The following is a 22,794-nucleotide window of genomic DNA, read 5'->3' on the forward strand; positions in this document are numbered from 1 at the left end:
TAATTATTACTATAGTTATTAAAAACAAAACTTTTATGGCTTTTGCTATAAATAAACTTAGTATAAAAGATTTTTTTTCAATGCACGAATTTTTATTTCGTATTTTCGGGTCCAGACGTGCTATAAATTTTTCAGAGAGATTCCATTAAGATTCCATTGCACTTGTATGTGCATCATGAAATAACAGTCTGGTTGTCGTTGAAGACCCCTACAGATGCACAGGGATGTCTTTAATATAAAGCTCATAACAGGCAAGTGAAAGCCCAGGTATCCCAATCTAAGTCGTCCTAGCCGAGTGCTTGGCACGCTGGATTTAGAATACTTTGTCTGAGGGGACGAGGGTTCGATTCCTGGTGGAGCCAGTTATTTGGTTTGATATGGAGGTCAGTGGCGTGACTCTGTTCAGCGGTGCCAGAGTCGACCTAGCTCTAAATGGTTACCTGGAGAAATCTGGGGAAGGTAAGCAGGAAGGGTGTGCGAGAGCACAGGATGGTTGGCCCCCAACCTCCCATTACACTTCCTGGCTGAAGGGCCATGAAACGGAGATCAACACCACCGGTTTGGACTTAAAGGGTCTAAGGACGTATCCTTTACCATTTACCTTTCCTGAACTAAGTTGACATAAGGTAATAAAAAACGATCAACACAATTTTCATTTTATTCAAAAATCAAAAGGCAGTGCGATCTTTGAAATTATTTATCAAGAAAACTCTAAAAGCTCAGGACGTTTCTGGGGAGGGGGTGGGGAAGTGCCTGCCACCATCTCGCCTTCCGAAGGATTTACCCTGTGGCAATCTTTGACGATAGTAATAACCCGAGCTTCTTGCCCAAATAGGAATATTATATACGATGAAATTAATTCCCAATTACAACTTCCTGCTTCATGAAGAGTTTTCAGGTGTAACTTGGGATAATTTGAAAAGAGAAGAAATAACCATACTTCATTCAACTAAATGCATTAGCCTAAATACAAACCAGGATGTCCATATAACTGCTGCAGCTTGTTTCTCAAACTCTGAGATTTGATTTCGTTTCGAAGTTCATGGAAGTCTTCTGCTTTAGGAAGACCACAGTACTTTCTCCATTCATTATAAGAAGGTAAACCATGCTCTCTTCCACGCTGAATATTCAAAGCTGCTAAGTCTAAAGCCACTAGGTGAGCAGGCCTGAATAACTGCTCAGTAAGGTCGGAATTCAGCAGTTCATTTGAAAGTCGTATTTTAGCAGGTGAGGCAATCAACCCTCTTAAAATAGGGTCAATTCCACCCTCTTCTACAATGCGCCATGGAGAGAAGAATGCTTTGTGCAATGGGAGGTTTCCTTCAGCTATTGGAAGGAAGGTGGATTTGAGTATCTGAAAAAAAAAACGCCAATGTATCAGGTTTCACGCACTTGCCAGGACAAATTGAAAATATTGACTAAAAGATAACCTTTCTGAAAACAAGATAAAGCGAAAAGAAAACTGTAAGAAAAATTATTTGCTGTAAATGAACATATACTTTTTTGAATCTACCTCTCATTGTTTAAGCTCTTATTTAACTTCGTCTGTATGGAGCACAAAAGATCAATTGTTAAGAAAATCACACAGGTATGACAATTACTAAGTTCAAATACTGATATGACTTTTGGTTGTTTGAAGCAAAGGTAGTCGTGATCTCGGTATAGGATTTATGAGTGAAACTCGCTAGTATAAGATATGGCTCGCTAAGATTAAACATTGGAAGATTTCGTTTTTGTCATAAAACATTTAACAGATATTAAAAAGGGAAAAAAGAAACTATAAAAACCTAAACGCAAGTGGATTTAGACCAAATAACAGTAAAAAAAAAACAAAAAAAAACATAATTCCTGCTACATGGAAAAATTTAAATTTTAAGACCGCAAATGATAACGGATGGTGGTTAGTAGACATTTGACACTAATCTAGGAGGATTTTAAAGTCATGATTGTCAACTTTTCCGGGTAGCTGTAAAAATTTTATCTTTTTTATTTTTGAAGTATTTTTATATTTTGCCTTGTCTTTATTGTCAGTTTGACCAACCTTAAGAAGGAAATAAGAAAGGTAAACTCTTTAAAGAATTTCTTCGTTGTTCAAGAAAGAGAAACGAGCAAGTTTCTCTTTTTAGGAACCATCTTCTTCTGGTTCTGTTATGGTCTGACTTCAACTCTAGCAAATTCAGCTGTGAATATGAGTTATGTTCCATCCATAGGTTTCATTTTTCAAATATCACATGAATTTATGGTCAAAACCCTTCAATTTGGATTTCAATCCCGACTAAAATTATGGACAAAGCATGAACAATCACGACCTACCTTTTGAAATGAGCTGTTCAGAGCGCAATTTGACTAAGTCACAAAAACGAAGAGTGAAGAAAAGAAGAAGAGCCATACCGGGTGCGAATTCTAATGCCCTAATCAGTTATTGTTCCCGAATTTTTGGGAGTTTTTCGCCAAAAATTCTATTTTTGGCAAAAAAAATTCTATTTTTAACTTGAGCATAGAGGGATCAAGCCAAATTGGCTTCTTCCAACTGGTTTTCCATTTGGCTTCCGAATTAGGCTAGTTTCAAATCAGCGAAATTGTTTGTAGGCTAGTTATTTGTAGAGTTGGTGGTAGATTTTTTCATAAGTTTTTGGTGTCAATCCTTATTTCTAGGGAGTTTCCTTATGAATACGTAACGAGTTAATTATGTATAAAAAGGTCCAAGCTCAAAATATAAACGCGGACAATTTTTTTACGTAGTCGATTTGGCTTCTGGAAGACCAGCTTATATTAGAGTTATCAGTTCTAGCAAGTACTGCCATAAGCATTTGTTCTTCTCAGTTACTTTTTTTAGAGCCCTCAGAGCTAGTCCATCCCTTGTCTTTGGTCATTCTCCTTAGTATCTGAGTAAATCTGGTAAATACATTCTAAGACCACACTGGCTGTACATGACGTATGACAAACAACAAAAAATATATAATAAAATATAACTGATAAAACGAGTGTAGTATTAGCCAGTGGAGAGAAAAGAAGCGAAAGCGAAAAGGACTAAAGCAGATATTTCGGCAAGGACCTCTTCAAAAAAAGTAGAAACTAACCTTTTGAAGTAAAGTCCAACAAAGCAGAACAAACAGTGAATCAAACACACAAAAAATCAAGCAAGAATAAATGAAAGACTGTTTAAAAATTATATCGGGCAAGAATTCTTTGCTTAGCGATAGACTTTGCTTGCCTACTGAAAAAACTTATAGGAATATCTTAAGTACCTCTCTTTAAAGCAAGGGCTCTATTTATGAATTTCAATAACTATTCATGCTGTTTGGAATACTCTGACTGAATCGGCTAGAAAGTGTCGTTAGTTCGGTGCCTTCAGAAGAAGTGTAAAATCATTTTTGATATCAGGGCAATTTATTTCTTTTTACTAGTTTTCACTCCCCCCCCCATGCCTCTGAGCCAGGTTGGAAATATGTCTTTGATTTTCATTGTGTTTGGCATTTTTACCCAGCTTGGTTTTTGGAAGGGGGAGGGGGTATTCAGTGAAGGGTAGCTGCCTGTTATTTTTATTTTCTTTTATGTGTCTCTGGCGGAGGTATAGGAAGTTGACTTTTATCTTATCGCATTTATTGTTTGTTGATTGTATGCAAATAAATATCTACCAATCTGGTAGATATCTACAATCTGGTACAGAACTTAAAACATTTAAATATTTTTACTCTTATAACTTTAATAAATCAAATAATATTTACATTTTGATTAATAAATATCAGCATATGTATATTCAACTGACAACGCACAATCATTTGTGTTTTTTTCAGTAAAGTGCAAATTATTTCATGGCCTTGGGAAGCATATGGGTTTTGAGCCCTACTCATGTTAATTTCTGCTCGTTTTGAGTTTGACTCGGTTATTTATTGTAATTTCTGATCGTTTTGGGTTTCATTTATTTATCGATGACGATTTATGGTAGTTTCACGCTTGGTAGATTATTTGATTTTATTCTTCTCTTTTTTGGTTTAATAGAGTTCTTTACTTTTCTTTGAAAAACTTATTTTGTGGAAAAAGTTTTTCTAATTAATTTCTGTTCGTTCTACATAGGCTACTATTTTCAGGGAAAAAGAAAATAATACTTTAAATCTTTTGCGTTTTTTATGATTTTGTATTTTGCCCTGCTATTTGTATGCTGGAGAAAATTTTCAGCAATTTTTAACAACATACACCCTTTTAAAAATCTGGACACAAATAGTAGTGTTTAATTTAGTTTTATACCTCCTCTAGTTGACCTGTAATGGAAAACTTGATACCATTCGCAAAAAAATCTGTTTACTTTCTTTGATAGCTTGGATACACTTACGCTATTTGGATTTGGCTAAATTTTAAGACTAGAAGTAGCCCCGAAAGTTTGAACATAATACCCTCAGATGCTCTTGGGATACTGCTGAGATGCCTTATTGGGGATTAGCATTAACACAGTGCATTTTGATTTAATCTCTAGGCAACATTTAGTTTTCAAACATAAAGGGAAAATGGGAGGGTGAATGTGGGAGGGGGATTAGTTGCCCTCGCAATCACTTTCTACTATTAAAAAGAGCATCAGCCATTTCTATTTTCTATCGAATGAGCCCTTTTCGAAGTTCCTACGAAAACTCCTTCGGTACGAAGTGCCCTTATCTAAAAAAAAAAAAAAAAAAAAAAATAAATAATACATTGTACCCACAACGATCTTTACTATAAAAATTTCAAGCCTTCCAAACACTTTCGACTGTCAAAAAGGGCAATAGGCCATTCGATTTCCAATCGAATGAGCCCTATTTGAGTTTCTACGACAACGCTTTCTATAAACACCTCATATGTCCCCAGGGCATAAACTACAACCCTTACTCTAAGGGCTATGAGGGGATGTAACCCTCAAAGACCTAATTTCCAGAACTTTCAACTACGTTAAACAAAATGGCTATCTCTAAATTTTTATTGGATGTGTTTGGGAAAATGGTGGGCGTGAGAAGGGTGATGTTTGCTCTCCAATCACTTTCAACTGTTAGAAAAGGCTCTAACCCTTTTCAATTTCCGATCGAGTGAGTCTTTTCGAAGCTTAAACAACAACGATTTCTATAAAAACCTTCCATGGCACGAGGGCAAAATTTACAGCCGTGGCTCTGAGGGCTGGGGGGGGGTGTTGTCATCCACAAAGACCAAGTGTCCGGTATTTTCATTACCGTTCAAGAAAATAGCGATTTCAACACTTATATTGGATGTTCCGGGGGAACGGGGGGGTGTGAAAGGGGGCCTAATTACCCTTCGAGCCCGTACGACTAGGAAAATAGGTACTAGCCCCTTTCATTTCAGAATAAGTTAGTCGCCATTGAATTTTTTACGAAAACGCTTTCTGTAAAAACTTAATATACCCCCAGGGCATAGTTTACAACCCTTGCCCTGAGGGCTGTAGGGGAGTGTCCTCCTCAAAAACATATTTTCTATCTGGAAATCAAATACGCTGAACAAAATGGCAATCACAAAATTATGATTGGAAGTGTTTGGGGAAAAGGTGGGCATGAGAGGGGTTTTAGTTGCCCTCCAATCACTTTCGACTACTAAAAAGGGCACTAGCCCTTTGAATTTCGAATCGAATGAGCCTTTTTTGAAGTTTCTAATACAACACTTTCTATAAAAACTTTATATGCCCCCAGGGCATAATTTACAACCCTTGCCCTGAGGGCTGTGGGGGAGTGTCCTCCTCAAAAACATAATTTATATCTGAAAATCAACTACGCTGAACAAAATTGGTATCTCAAAATTTTTATCGGATGTGTTTCTGGAAATGGTGGGCGTGGAGGGGTGTTAGTTGCCTTCCAATCACTTTCGACTATTAAAAAGGGCACAAGGCACTCCAATTTCCAATCGAATGAGCCCTTTTCGAAGTTTCTACGACAACTGCTTCGATACGAAGTGCCCTGGTCTAAAGGAAAAAATAATAAAATATACATTGTGCAAACATCGTTCTTATATGTCCCCAGGGCATAACTTACAACCCTTGTCCTTAGGGGTATTGGGGAGTGTCCTCCTCAAAAAAATAATTTCTATCTGGATAAATAGCGCGATTGCGCTGTCTATGATTCTTTACAAAAACTCGTTGCGTAAAATATTAATATTAAGCTATTATAAATTGGGCTTATGACAATATCTCCAATATCTCTATTTATAGTAAAGCTTCTATTTATATATTTTTTAATCTCAATTGTCTCTCTAAAAGGTTGTGGTGAGCCATTTACATTAGATATTAAAATTGCCTCCTCATAAAGAACTAAATGATCTGGTTTTTAAGATATGGAGGACCAAAGCAGAAACAAAATTGTCATTTTTATTTTCTCACCTGAGCGATCTACCCATTGAAATTTTGTGCTCTTGCGATCGTTCCCCCATCTGTTAACGGGTCATGCCAGTATAAAACTTCCCAATTGAACACAGGACTCTGTATACGCCACTACCCAATATAGGGTCAGTTCTATCCTTCCCCGATTCGAAAGAACGTTCAACCTTTAATTCATTTTTGATGGGTCCTACCAATATAAAACTTCCCAAATGAACACAGGACTCTGTATACGCCACTACCCAATATAGGGTCAGTTCTATCCTTTCCCGAGTTGAAAAAAACGTTCAACCTTTAATTAATTTTTATAGCAATGAGGACGATTTGGTGGTATTACTTGTCAAATATTTGCTTATTCGTTCTTCATATTGTTCCACTGGCTGACACTACCCTTGTTTTTCTCTGATTTTTTTTTTTCATTTATTTTATTTTCTCTTCATTGTTTCAATAGTGTTGTTTTTAGCATGACTAGAAAAGAGATTTCCTTATGGCGATTCGATTTTTGATTTTATGTTATTGATCTTTGCGCTTATTCGCTGTGTTATGATTTTTCGCGTCATTTTCTTTTTAACAGTTGAAAACATTGGTCATTGAAAACAGTGGTCAGCATTCATTTTGAACAGTTTGTCACAACACACCTTTAAATAACTTAGTGCATTTTTTAAAGCACCGACGTCCCTGGGGAGAAAGAAAGGAAAATATACTTCTAGCAAAATTAAATGATCACTTTTTACGTTTCTGTTCGTTAAAGGTTTTGATAATAGCACTATAGTTCTTTGAAAAAATTATTTTTGTAAAAATACTTTTTTTAAAGAGATTAAATAGAAAATATGGATCACGATACTTCCAAAGTTTTGCTGCTTAACACAGTGGGTAAGCAATAATGGCTTAACTAGTTTGTAAAGTTCATTTTTGGGTAGCAAATACAAAAGCACGAGCATAACTTCAACAGTTGATTTTTGAGAATCTTTGAATTAGCTTAGATGTAAATATTCACAATTCACTTACCTTCAAAATTGGATTTATAAGTCCATGACCCATTCTTAATGCAGCAGTTGCAAATACATTTGAAATGGAAGGATCAACCTTTGGACTATACCCCTTATACACTCCCATGAGATCCATACCCTCTTTGCCAATGATATATGGCAACCAATGAGCATAAGTAATGTGTTGCAGCATTCCACCAATAATCTTTCGCGATTCATGATAAATGATTTCTCCGTCCCATTGAGAATTTATTTGTCTAAGCTCAGAGGCTATTCTATTATGCTCACGAAACCAAAGCGTATGCATAACCAATAGGCCAGTTTGTTCATTGGCCCGAATATCCCCGGCCAGGAAGCAGTTTAAGTTGGATTCTCTTCTGTCTCTCTTGCAGTCAACATGATGAGATGCGGTGGCAAATGGAAGGAAGGGCTTACCCCCTCCTCCTAAAAGAGTAATATTCTGTAAGATGCATTCATTGGAAAAAATAACGTTTATTTATGACAACATTTTCGGAGTGAAGAGCAAAAACTTGTCTTTTCGTTTAAATCTTTCGTTTAAATTCGTTTGTCTTTAAATCTTTTCGTTTTTTAAGACTTTATAGTTCGGAATGCTATTTGTACGCCGGAGAAAAATTTTCAGCAATTTTTAACAGTATATACCCTTTTAATCTGGACACTAATAGTACTGTTTAATTTAGTTTCATACCTCCTCTAGTTGACCTGTAATGGAAAACTTGATACCATTCGCAAAAAATCTGTTTACTTTCTTTGATAGCTTGGATACACTTACGCTATTTGGATTTGGTTAAATTTTAAGAGCAGAAGTAGCCCCGAACGTTTGAACATAATACCCTCAGTCGTTCTTGGGATACTGCTGAGATGCCTTATTGGGAATTAGCATTATCACAGTGCATTTTGATTTAATGTTAAGTCAACACTTAGTTTTTAAATATATAAAATTGGATTTGAGGAAGTCTAAAATCTATTCTATAAATCATATACAACAACTTTCTGTATAAACCCTATATGCCCCCAGGGCATAACTTACAACCCTTGCACTGAGGGCTCTGACGGGGTTATCATCCTAAAAGACCTAATTTCCAGAACTTTCAAATACATTGAACAAAATGGATATCTCAAAATTCTGATTGGATGTGTTTGGGAAAATGGTGGGCGTGAGAGGGGCTTTAGTCGCAATCCAATCACTTTCAACTATTAAAAAAGGCACTAGCCCTTTCAATTTCCAATTGAATGATCCCTTTTGAAGTTTCTGCGGCAACGCTTTCAATAAAAGCCTTATATACCCCCAGGGCGTAACTTACAACCCTTGTCCTGAGGACTGTGGGGGGAGGGGTTGTCATGCTTAAAGACTTACTTGCGAAAACTTTTAACTACGTTGAATAAAATAGATATCTAAAAATTTTGATTAGATGTGTTTTGGAAAAAGGTGGGCGAGAGATGGGGGTTAGTTGCCCTCAAATCACTTTTGACTATTAAAAATGGTACTAGTCCTTTGAATTTCAAATTGGATGAGCCCTTTTTCAAGTTTCTACGACAAAGATTTCAATAAAAACCTTATATGCCCCCAGGGAATAACTCATAATCCTTGCCCTGAGGGTTGTGGGTGAGTTTCCTCATAAAAATAATTTTTTCTATCTGTAAAACAACTACGATGAACAAAAGTTATTTCAAAAATTTTTGATTTTATGTTTTGGGGTTTATTTGGGGTGTGTGGGGGGGTGGGGGCTATCTGCCCTCCAATCACTTTCGACTATTAAAAAGAGCACTAGCCCTTTGAATTTCCCGTCGAATGAGCTTTTATTGAAGCTTCTACGACAACGCCTTCTTTAAAAACCTTATATACCCCCAGAGCATAACTTAAAACCCTTGCCCTGATGGATATGGGGGAGTGTCCTCCTCAAAAACATATTTTCTATCTGGAAATCAACTACGCTGAACAAAATGGCAATTGATTGGATGTGTTTAGGGGAATGAAGGGCGTGAGGGAGGGGGGCTAGTTGCACTCAAATCACATTTGACTATTAAAAAGGGTACTAGCTCTTTAAATTTCCAATCGAATGAGTCTGTTTTGAAGTTTCTAAGACAACGCCTTCTATAAAAACCTTATATGCCCCCAATGCATAACTTAAAACCCTAGCCCTGAGGGTTGTGGGGGAGTGTCCTCCTCAAAAACAAATTTTCTATGTGGAAATCAACTACGCTGAACAAAATGGCTATCTCAAAATTTTGATTGGATGTGTTAGGGGGGATGATGGACGTGGGGGAGGGGGCTAGTTGCCCTCAAATCACTTTCGACTATTAAAAAGGGTACTAGCGCTTTGAATTTCCAATCCAATGAGCCTATTTTGAAGTTTCTATGACAACGCCTTCTATAAAAACATCATATGCCCCATGGGCATAACTTAAAACCTTTGCCCTGAGGGTAGTGGGGGAGTGTCCTCCTCAAAAACATATTTTCTATCTGGAAATCAACTACGCTGAACGAAATAGCCATCTCAAAATGTTGAGTGAATGTGGTGGGGAGAATGATAGGCGTGAGGGGGCTAGTTGCCCTCAAATCACTTCCGACTATTAAAAAGGGTACTAGCCCTTTGAGTTTCCAATCGAATGAGGCTTTTTTGACGTTTCTTCGACAATACTTTCTATAAAACCCTATTATTCCCCCAGGGTATAACGAAAAACCCTTGCCCTGAGGGATGTGGTTTACTTTCCTCCTCAAAAACATATTTTCTATCTTGAAATCAACTACGCTGGACAAAATGGCTATCTCAAAATTTTGATTGGATGGTGCTGGGGGAATGATGGGCGCAGGGGGGGGGGGCTAGTTGCCCTCCAATCACTTTCGACTATTAAAACGGGCACTATCCCGTTGAATTTCCAATCGAATGAGCCTTTTTTGAAGTTTTTACGACAACACGTTCTATAAAAACCTTATATGCCCCCAGGGCATAACTTAAAACCCTTGCCCCGAGGGTTGTGGGAGAGTGACCTCCTCAAAAAGATATTTTCTATTTGGAAATCAAATACGCTGAACAAAATGGCTATATCAACATTTTGATGGGATGTGTTTGGGGGAATGATGGGTGTGGGGGGGGGGGCCTAGTTGCCCTCCAATCACTTTCGATTATTAAAAAGGGCACTAGCCACTCCAATTTCCAATCGAATGAGCCCTTTTCGAAGTTTCTACGACGACTCCTGCGATACGACGTGCCCGGGTATGGAGAAAAACAAAAACAAAAAAAAACAACACATTGTGCCCACATTGTTCTTTACTTAGGCAGCGCTAGCGCGCTGCCTATGATGTCATGACGTTCAAATGGACCTTAAATTAGAAGTAGTGCCTTTGTAAAATTACGTTTTTTTTAGAACTTTAACTTTTGCCTCGGCTTGTCTTTTGTCATTACGAAAGACATATCGCCAAACCTTTGTTTCTTTTAATTGTTCTGGTGGCGGGACAAAACTTCTTCTTTTGCCTCGGCTTTTCTTTCGTCATTATGAAAGACATATCACCGAACATTTGTTTCTTTTAATTGTTCAAGTGATGGGACAAAAACTTCTTTTTCTTCCAACGATTTATCTAGTCCAGGCTTCTGATTTTCAAAGGTGTGGTAGGCATTGATGACTTTATCCATGTCAAAATCCAAAACCCAATCATCATCGCTATCATATTCAATTCGTTTGGTTTGTTTTATCTAGGCTTGTCTTTTGTCATTATGAAATACATATCGCCGAACTTTTGTTTTCTTTTTTTTTAACAAAGGTATGGTAGGCATTGATGATTTTATATATGCCAAAATTCCGAACCCAATCGTCAACGCTATCATTTTCAATTTTGACGCGTTTCTATTCTCGTTGTCCAGGTTGATTTTAATTGACTCCCTCACATGTTCGGTGTCACATATCTTCTAACCGCGTGGGTCTTGGCTCTTCATTTTCATTTTTGACTTGCTCACATGCTCGGTGTCGCATGCCTACTAACCACATGTGTCTCTGCTCTTCATTTTTCTTTTTGACACAATCTAATTGTCGTTTTCGTATATCTTCTAACCACCCGTGTCTTTGCCCCTCATTTTATTTTTGACACGTGTTTTGGATTTTGTTTACTTCATGCAATTTAGCAATGGCCTTTCCATTAGCTGCCCGTATTGGTGTTGTCCGCCTTACACGAGATTTTAGCTCCGCCTGCAAGGATCCATGCCTTCCGGGGTATTGGGAAGCAGCCAGTCTCGAGCCAGGAAAGGAGGAGGGTTGGGCGACAGGCCAATCACATGTCCCCGTTAAAAAACGATGATTTTCGAATTGACAACGAATTGCCTCGGATCTGATTTGACTTCACAGATGACAACCACGGACCGCCCCCGGACACGTTTTCTGACAATGAAGCAATCTTTTCGCCTGCGTTTTGGAACGTCAGGACGATCAATCCAGATCATTAGCCTGGCCGCGTTGAGGGTGTAATTAAAACTCTTCAGTCCTATAATGTCGATATAGCAGATCTATCAGAAACTAGACTAATAGGCTCTGGTTCCATGCATGTTGATCGATATGAAGTCTTCTTCTCTGGAAAGGAGAGGAGGCGTGGAGTTGGAGTTGCCTTAGCTGTGAGCAAAGCAGCTAAAAAATCGATGTTCGAATTTATGCCAAAAAATGAGAGGATACTAAAAGCTCGTTTTGTTAGTTCTCAGGCGAAAATGACAATTATATTTGTTTATGCCCCAACAAAAGCGGCTGATGATTCTGTGAAAGATGTGTTTTATTCTGAATTAAATGATCTAGTCAACTCAGTACCTGAACATGATATTCTCATTTTGTGTGGTGATTTTGGTAAAGTTGGTAATGACCACAGCTATGCCCCCAAAGTGATTGGCAAGCACCTCTTGGTGTGATAAGTGATAATGGAGTGCGCTAGCCACGGCCTAATTGTTGGAGGATCATGGTTCCCTCATCGTGATGTTCGCAAATATACATGGACTTCACCTGATGGGATTATGTGGAGCTAAATCCACCATGCTCTTATTAGAAAACGTCACAGACGCTATGTGGAAGATGTACGTACTTTTCGTGGGGCCGATGCATACTCGGACCACCAAATAGTGATTGCTAGTTTTAAACTAAAATTAAAGGCTATTACCAAGCGCAAAGAGACTATGAAAGTGTTTGACATTCAGAAGCTCTAGGATAGACAAGTGAGGCAATCATACAGTGGTGCCCTTTCTAACAAGTTTGTAAACCTCACATGCGATGAAACCGGTGTCCCAGTGGATGAGAAGTCGACTTTAATTGTGGAGTGTGTAAGGGGAGCCGCTGAAAAGTGGATCAGCGATGGCTCGTGGAAACACATGCAAGAGAGAAAAGAAATAAAGATCCAGCTAGACAGCAGTGATAGTAACATCGCCCCTCACTACAAAGACCATCTCAAGGCCAATATAATGGCCAAGGCCAATATAAACAAATTGACAAAGCTATAAAGCCGTCAACAAGGAATGGCAGACGTTGCTTTTTGGAGACAAAAGCAGCCGAAGCTGAGGCCTGGCATCCGCCTCAGCTAAGGCGATAGTAGAACGGTGTATCGAATAACCAAAGAGATCACTGGTGACTTCTGAAAGCTAGCATGCGCTGGCGAAAGTAAGACTGGTGAACTACTTACGAGGAAGGAAGATATTGATTACCAGAATCCAAGTAAACTAGCACCACTTGGTGGAAGTTATCATTACATGTTATAGTGGAACCCTTGGAAAAAGCAAAAATTAAATATTCAGTAACCGAAGTTACTTCAAGGCCGATCACTGACCAGGGTCTGCTGCAATTCGGTGACTGGATAACGGGAGAACTGGGTCACGGTCTCTTCAGCTAAAGACTTGGATTCCCAAGTAGAAGAATTCCATAATAAGGTAAATTCAAAATTTCTCGAGTGCTTTTCCAAACGTAAGACTAAATTCTGTTCTAGTGATAAACCATACGTAAATTCAAAAATAAAGCAACTAATTAAACATAAATTGCACCTAATACGAAAAGATCAAGTGAACCAAGCAAAACAGTTGGCAAACCAAATAAAATGGAAAATCAAAATGGTACAAGCAAATTACTATGAAAATGAAGTTGACCATCTTTTGGAGTCCAAGCCGTCGCAGTTTTTCAGTAAAGTAAACAGTCTGACTGGCAAAAGTTCTCAACCAGTTGACTTCATGAAAGAGGAGCCTCTAGAGAAAACTGCAAATGATTTAAATGCCCATTTTGCTTCAATTGTGCAATCTTACCCCCCTCTTCCACCCGGGGATCCTCCAGTAAATTTAACTACTCCTTCAGATGATAATTTAATTGCTGATATTTCATCAGCAATTATAATCCGTAAACTCTCTTTGTTAAAAGAACTTCCATTGCCCCTTTTGACATTCCAGTTGCTCTTATTAAAGCATTTGCTAAAGAATTATCATTTCCCCTTCAGATAATTTTCAATATATAACAAAAACAGGATATTTTCCAAAGAAACGGTAGAAAGGGTTTATTACCCCCATTCTAAAGAAAGGAGCAGCTAATGATTTTTTTGCTGTCCGGCCAATCATAGTTACGTCAGTTTTTAGCAGAATATACAAAAGCTTTGTTGCCGCATGGCTGAAAAAATACCTTTTGAAAGTAACTGATCGAAAGCAATTTTGTAACATCCCTAAGTTTTCAACAGTTCATTACCTCGTTAATTTAATTGATTTTATTTTATAACACCTGGATGAACCTGGAAAATGGATAAATTTAATTGCTATTGATTTCAGAAAAGCATTTGACCTTGTTGATCACAAAATCCACTTAGAAAAAATGGCGGAAAAAAATATACCCAGCTTTATTATTAAAATCATCAAGCACTTCTTAAGAAATAGAGAGCAAACTGTGAAGTATAAAGACCAATTTTCCACTTCTCTGCCAGTTTTTTGTGGAATTCCACAAGGAACTGTGATCGAGCCGCTGGGCTTCCTCCTCATGATAAATGAAATTGCTGCTGAGCTGGGGGACAGATGGAAATACGTTGACAAATTGTCCTTACGGAAATCGTATCTAAGGATTCGAACAGCAATGCTGCTGGTTTCATCGACCAAGTTACCTCAGAGGCGGCTGAACTAAACATGGTCGTGAATAAAGACAAATGCTCGGTCACGACATTTTTTTTTCTTCAGAATACTCAACCGTCTTTCGAACCTCCTATCGCTTCCGAGCTAATAAGCCATAAAATAACTTTACTTGGTGCGGTGATTTCTTCTGACCTCTCATGGCGGGAGAATACAAAGGCAACTGTAAAAAAAGCTAACGGCGCTATCCAAATGCTAAAAACACTGAAAAAATTTCAAGTTTCTAAGGACAATCTGAAACTAATATTTTACACTTTCATCTGCCCCTTAGTTGAATATGCTTGTCCAGTTTGGCACTTTGCCCTTACCCAGGATGAAACTGATAAAATAGAACGAGTTCAAAAGAGATCACTGCAAATCATTTATGGCGGTTCCTCTCTACCTTGCTCCTTTTACCTCAAGGAATTTAAACTTGAATCCCTTTCTTCCCGCCCGAGGAAAATTATGCCAAAGATTTGGCTCCTCCCTCCTTCAACATCCCATATACCGATCATTCCTTCCCCCACCTTTTGTCCCTATAAGATCTCGTCTCCCCAGGGAAGTGGCTGAGAAGGTTCCGAAACTAACCCCAGTCCACTGTAACACCATGCGCTACAGTAAAAGCTTTGTGCCAAGCTTTGTGAAATATTACAATGATCTATAGTGTTTTTATTGTTTAGTTTATTTTGTACTGACAAAGTTTTATCAGACAGTTTTATTCTCAATCTCAAGTGTTTTTATCCTTTAGTTTATTTATCCTGACAAAGTTTTATCAGACAACTTTATTTTGCTAATTATGACTAAGAGAAATCATATTTGGGCTTTGCCCACGAGAGCTATGTCTTGTTTTTGAATTAAATGAATTTGAATTTGATAGCAGATGGAGAGAATACTTCAACGAAGTACTAAATTTTCCTCCCCCTGTAAATTCCATGGAGCCTCCGCCCGGTGTTCCACTCTTCGATCTTGGAATCAACGTTGAACCCATTAGCCTACTGGAAGTGAAAACCATATTACGCAACCTGAAAAACAGCAAAGCTGATGGAACTGATGGCGTACAGCCTGGATTATTGAAATATTGCCCCTTGGCCTTGACGAAGCCTCTCTGCGAAATTTTAAACCAAATTTGGGAAACCAAGAGTGTCCCAACTGATTTGAAGAAAGGAGTCATTATAAAACTTTTTAAGAAAGGTCGTACCGTGGATTGCAACAATTGGCGAGGTATAACCCTACAGTCCTCAGGAAGTAAAGTTCTCTGTCAAATACTCCTGAATCGTATTCAGTCGATAATTGACGAGATCCTGAGCGATGAGCAACACGGTTTTCGGTCAGGTAGATCTTATGCTGATCTAATATTCAGCCTAAGAATTCTAATTGAAGAAACGAACGAGCGGCAAACTGAAATATTAATAGCGTTTATTGATTTCTTAAAGGCGTTCGACTCAGTACATAGGGAATCCCTGGCCATGGATCCTTTCGAGGGGAATAACGGTATTATATTTCCATTTTGCAGTTATTGATGAATAAAAACTCCGAACTCTGAATTATGGAGAATACTACGATATTATGGACTCCAAAAATAGATTATTAGTATTATTGTTGCTTTATACAATGACCAGCTAGCCGATATACGAACCAACGATGGAGACCAGACGGAATGGTTTCAGATCAATTCTGGTGTATGACAAGTTTGTATCCTCTCTCTTGTGTTCTTCACGATTCTCATTGACTATTTACTGCGGTCTTGTCATTTTGTTGGAGGGATACACATGAATGAGAGGCGTAGTGTCTTTGACGTTGATTTTGCTGATGAAGCTGCGCTCCTCTCTCATCTAAGAGTAGACCTGCAGCAGAACATCACAGAGCTCTCGAACAAAACTGGGCGAGTTGGATTGTCCATTAGTACTCAAAAGACGAAGGTAATGCGTAACAACGTAAATACAACCCCGGCCTGGCCACTGAATGTTGGTTTAGATGAGCTAGATGAGGTTACAGAATTTAAGTATCTGGGAAGCCTCATCAAATCTGACGGAAGTTTCGAGCGTGAAACTACTACACGAATTGCGCGTGCAGGCAATGCTTTTACCAAATTAAGAACAATTTGGAAAAATGCTGCGTACTCTCTGAAGCTCAAACTCCGACTTCTAAATAGCAATGTCCTCTCTGACTTATGGATGTGAGACATGAACACTGACGAAACAGCTTGAGAAACGAATAAAAAGTTTCGAAAATAACTGTCTTCAGCGCATCCTGGGAATCCACTGGTCGGAAGGAATTACGAAAGCCACCATACGTGAAAGGACGGAACAACCGTTAATACTTGAAAAAATCCTAGTTAGTAGATGGCGATATTGGGGTCATATGGTCCGTATGGGTGATGGTACGCTCCCCCATGATGTTTGGCGTTGCCCCCCCCCGGCATTAGAAGACGTGGATGACAAGAGACCGACGCTTGGCCGATCCCTAGAGAAAGAAGCTACTTTGGCGAGGACATCTTTGGAAGATCTGTGGTCTCAAGCTCTTCAGAGTTCGTCGACGAGAGGCACCGTTGTTGCCTTATGCGCCAGACGGTGTTGGAGGAACTAAGTCTAAGTAAGTAAATTGGTATTGTCGCAATTGATGTTCCTGGTTGTCGATTTTCACATCTTATCACCGTTGATAGTTCAGGTGTTGGTTCCAAAGAATCATTATTTATAGTAACTGTGACTAAATTTTTTTGTTTTTTAGGCCTTCTACCAGGCATTAAATTATGCAAACAACTAATGCGTTGGAAACTCAACAATCTTATTTATGCTATGGATTACATCATATAAGAAAATGCTAATATGAAGTCATAAGAAATGCTTATATGATGTACTAACATACTACATGACGTCATATGCATAAACCAAAATTAAGGCTCTTAACGAACTTTCTTAGACTTCTGACCTATCCTATGATGGTAAAAGTTAAAGTTAGGTTATGATAGTTCAGGTTAGGGTAGTTTAAGTTAGATTAGGTTAGGTAAAATTTGATTCTAAATATCAGGAATGGATTAAAAAACATAAGTTTAACTAACCTAAACAAACCTAACCTCGTCTAACCAAACCTAACCTAACCTCCCATCATCAAACCTTGTATATATATATATATATATATATATATATATATATATATATATATATATATATATATATATATATATATATATATATATATATATATATATATATATATATATATATATATATATATATATATATATATATATATATATATATATATATATATATATATATATATATATATATATATATATATATATATATATATATATATATATAGTGAGTTAGAGTTTTTGTGTTTTGCTTTTTATTTATTAACTTTTAAAAGAAATTTTCGTTTTTTTACCTCAGAAAACGTCCCAAAATATTTCACATTTTTATTTGCTTTTTCTTTCCCTGTAGCAATAAGAATATAACGTTGTTTTTCAATTTTTTATATATATTCTGCAAAGACAATGTGGTTTCGAAGCTATTTACGATAGTCACTACCGAAAACAAATTCATCCGTATTTTGTAATGTATTTAATAAGATTATTATTAGTTTTGAAAGCAGAAGTAAATTTATACCCAATAAAATTCAGTGTCTAATATTTTTACGTGTTTAAATATTCGCAAGAAAGATCTCAATTTACTGCTTATGAAAGAAGACAATAAAAGCCAAAGAATAAAAAATAAATCAAGATTAGAAATTAGACGACAGAAAAAGGCGAAGTATGAGCTTTGATAACTTCAGACATTAAACTTCAAATATGAATTGTGTCTGGATTTGTTTGAGACCGCAATTGGCAAGTCCAGCATCCAAGCTATAGAGTTCGAGGGGTTTATACGAAAATTATTTACCCTTTTTTATCCATATATTCGAATGAAATAAATATTAGTTGAAACTACATCCAGGCCAAGAGAGGGTGTTTCAAAAGGATCCATAGAACTTTATCTCTATGCTAGGTGTTTTACCCGGTGAACGGGACCCCCCCCCCAGTAAAATTCCCCCGCGAAAAATTTTTACCCATGAAAATTCCCCCCGCGGAAAATTCTCCCCCGGAATCTCGATTAATTCTCCTCCCTCCAAATGAAAATTTCCCCATATACAAAATTGAGTAGCCCCAGAAGTACCTCGAAATTTCGATAAAATCAAATGTCCTAAGGGGCAACAAAAGAACCAGGTCTACCTTTTTAATGAAAAATATCCCTTTTTGAGTAACAAAATTGGAAAAAAAATAATGGTTCATCACATCAAACAGTTCACATTTTCGAGCAAAAATGCGAACGAATCTAACCTGATAAGAATAACAAGACAAAACTGACAGCGTGGAAAGTAAAAAGAAATAAAACTCAAATTAGAAGAATTAAAAAATCAAAAAGTCTCATTGAGAAAAAAAAAATGAATTTTAAGGATTTTTCTCAAGCAAAAATTTTCAAAAACTCAAGGAAACATGTTCACATTCTCTGAGCAAATATAAAAACAAAATGGATAAAAATAAAAAGATAAATAAAGACAGCGCGGAAATTGAAAGGAAACAAAAGCTTAAATGGGAAGAATTAAAAAGCTAACAGTGTGAAAAAACAACAAGAGATAAAATAAATAACATGGGATCAATCTAAGTCAGAATCAAGAATATTTAAAATGCACAGAACTCCTTATTCCAAATAACCAAGCAATAGTTTAAATAAAAAAGAATAAAAAACGAAAAAAAAATCGAGAATGGCGTTTTTATAAGGTTGACGAAAAATAATGGAAGAATTAAGACAAATACTTCGTGAGGAGAAGCGCTTCCCTTCTTCAAAAATTCCTCCCAGAAAATTTCTTCCCAACTGAAAATTCTCTCCGTCGAAATTCATCCCCCCAGAAAACTTTCCCGCAAAGAAAGTCCACATGTTGCCCAGTAACAAAATTATGTGTAAACAATGGCTGTAGGGATCACGTCATCCCTAGAGACATATATATATATATATATATATATATATATATATATATATATATATATATATATATATATATATATATATATATATATATATATATATATATATATATATATATATATATATATATATATATATATATATATTGGACCTGACTTTGGAATTATGCTGCACCAAATGAATGTCTCAAAATTTCAAGCGGATGTCTGTGGGAGAAAAAGGGGCGTGGGAAGGCGGCTAGTTGCCCTTCAATCAGTTTGGTCACTGAAAACAGCACAATAAGTTCTAATTTTTGTTTGGATGAGCCCTCTCTAGATCTTCTAGGATTCTTGCTTCGACATGATCATCCCTCGGGGAAATAAAATTTCAAAAAAACAATTTTTTTCAACTGAAAGTAAGGAGCAACATTAAAACTTAAGACGAACAGAAATTGTTACGTATATAAAGGGGATTGTCCCCTCCTCAACACCTCGCTCTTTATGCTAAAGTTTCTAGTACTTCTAAAAAAAACGTCTTATTGTTCTAATTAAACGGCCCTCGTGCTTCAGGAGTCATTCTTAAAGAATTGGGACAAAATTCAAACTTTAGCGTAAAGTGCGAGGTGCTGAGGAGGGGGCTACCCCCTTTATATACGTAATAATTTCTCTTCGTTTTAAGTTTTAATCTTACTCCTTATTTTCAGTTTAAAAAACTTTTTTTTTTTTACCTAATCTCTGATCGTTCTTAAATAATGCCAAGAAATCTGGTCTCACCTCCACGGAGAAACCCCCTCGCCACGGCAATATCATCTAGACAATTCAATCCCGATGAAAACTTATCCCAGACAATTACTTTTAACCACTCCGCGCGTAAAACTGAGACGAAAAAGAGAAAGCAAGACATATAGAAATAATTTTGTACAAGAATTTTGGCAAATTCTCCCTGTGCATAATTTTCCTGACAAGTTAAATCCCTGGAACATTCCCTCCCCGTGGAAAATTCAGCCGTGGAAAAAATCCCAGGAGTATATTCCCTCTCCCCACCATAAAATGTTTGCATACATCTGAATAACAAACACTATGCGCAAACAATGGGCAAATTTATAGCTTAAAGACCTTTCCCCTGGGGCTGTGGGAGGTCATGTTATACCCAAAGGCATAGTTACTGGGCCTTTCAAATAGATAGATAGATCGTGTATTTCAAAAAGCCCAAGAGCCATATACACACAAAAAATATGAAAATAGAAAAATTACAACAGAGCAAATTACAAACACACATTAACATGAATACATAGCGAAAAATACCTTCTGGTAAAATACAAAAAAAAAAAAAATAACTTTAATTACATATAATTAATAATAATTAATTGTAAAAACATTGCCTTCTTTTTAATCCCTTCTCTATGTACGCACCAATACGAAATATTGTGGTTGGATTACTACTTTGTAAGATATTTGGAAGCAGCAAAACAATCCCATGTAAGTAATTTTCCCTTAAATCAGAGAGCACCGGGCACTTTCTGAGAAAATGGTCCAAATCTTCGTCCTCATCCCTACAAAGAGGACACACATACCGACCATCAGGATGTACTATCCCTCTGTCGAACACCATTTGTCTACTCTGGATTGGAAGACAATTCGCCCTAAGCTGAATCCATCTACATAAAATTATAGCCGGTAAATTAAATTTAAAATAAATTTCCTCTCCAAAACTAGGTTTAACCTGATTATAATGATTCAATGTAGCAGAACTTAAAACCAGCCCTTGCCAATACTGAATTTCTTGACCCTCTAAGATAAATCGTACCTGGCTTACTAAATTTGTTGGTAGATCAGGGGAACCAAGGCCGTCATTCCATAAGTAAGCCATTCCCACACTTTCTAGTAATGACCTAATTTGGGATGGCCACGACCTTTTCGAATCATAGCTCAACATCTGATAATAAGCAGCACCTACTAGTCTGTCTTCATTGCACCTAATGATCTTCAATCAAAATCTAAGCATCAAAATAGACCTACGTAGTTTTAACGAAAACAGGCCCATATCACCTTTCAGAACCTGTGAATGAGTTGTCTGATGTAATCCAAATAGTCTTTTATAATACCGGAGCTGGAGGGACTCCAACTTCTGTGCCGCATCTCCGCCCCAAATCTCCACTCCATACTCTAATACTGGTAAAATTTTTGTATTAAATATTCTTTTGTGCATTTTTAGGTTTTTAATTCCCCTTATCGTCAGATTTCTAAAAATTGCAGACATGGGCACTTTACCTCTATTAATTAATTCATCAACGTGACTCTTTAAACTTCAATTTTCCGATAAAACAAATCCTAAATATTTTATTCTTTTACTTGCTTCAAGTTCCTCATTATTAAATTTAAATTTATAATTATCTTCGCCACTTGTTTTCCTTTTTTTAAAAATAACAACTTCACTCTTTTCAACATTCAGCCTTAGTTTTTTCATCTGCAAATAATCATCTATAAGACTCAAAAGCGTATGCAGATCTTGCGGTGTGCTAGCCACCAAGGCAATATCATCTGCAAATAATAGTAGTGATAGTTTATGGGTCCCTAGACTAACATTCGGAGCCCATCTATTCTCTAGATAATCAACAACATCATTTATAAAAATGTCAAACAAATTAGGAGAAAGAGTGCTGCCTTGTTTTACACCCAGCTTAATATTAAAAAACCTAGAAAACCTGTTACCAACTAACATGATTCTACTCCCACAAATATACATACTCACTATCAACCTCACAAACAAATGAGGGAGGCCAATTCTAACCAGGGCATCCTTTAATAGCTCTCTGTCGACACTGTCGAACGCCTTGTGGAGGTCCAGAAATCCCACATAAAGACAAGTTTTTCCCTTTTCGTATTTATCAATTAATGCCTTTAAAATAAATATTGTATCTACCGTCCCGTACCCTGTTCTGAAACCTCCTTGTTCTTCATGTATTATATTATTTTTATATAACCATTTAGAAATCCTTGTATCTAGTATTTTCTCCATTATCTTACTTAAAGCAGGGATTAGCGCTATTAAACGATAATTTATGTGCAACTTAGGGTTACCTCTCTTAAAAAGCGGCATAAGCAATGATCTCTTCCACTCAAAAAAACCAAAAAATAGAAAAATCTATAAAAAAAAAAAAAAAAAACGAGACTGTGGCTCGTGGCTAGAAAAGAAAAAAAAAAGAAAAAAAAAAACGCTGAAATTTCGCCTTTATAAAAAAAAGGGGTATTAAGCACTAAAGACACAAAAAAAAAAAAAAAAAAAAACAAGAAAAAACAAAAAACCAATAAAACCACCACCAAAAAAAAACAACAAAAAAAACAACACTCATTTGGCCATGGTCCTGAAGTTAACACATTATTACAAATAAAAAA

The 22,794-nt window shown here is 36.8% G+C and overlaps 1 protein-coding gene across 1 annotated transcript in view; it reads right to left on the reverse strand.

The window, feature by feature from the left end:
• The window catches only part of LOC148947306 (peroxidasin-like), a 170,545-nt gene that overhangs the window by 18,321 nt on the left and 129,430 nt on the right, over positions 1-22,794 (reverse strand). Inside the window, exons 15-16 of the mRNA XM_089096565.1 lie at positions 7,355-7,779; positions 976-1,354 (exon numbers count right to left, since the gene is read on the reverse strand). Coding sequence (XP_088952691.1) covers positions 976-1,354; positions 7,355-7,779 — 804 coding nt within the window. The remainder of the gene's footprint in view (positions 1-975; positions 1,355-7,354; positions 7,780-22,794) is intronic.

Source organism: Artemia sp. Qi Xiang Cuo, chromosome 11 (assembly GCF_049724085.1).
Source record: "Artemia sp. Qi Xiang Cuo chromosome 11, ASM4972408v1, whole genome shotgun sequence".
In the NCBI taxonomy this organism is placed as follows: Eukaryota; Metazoa; Arthropoda; class Branchiopoda; order Anostraca; family Artemiidae; genus Artemia; species Artemia sp. Qi Xiang Cuo.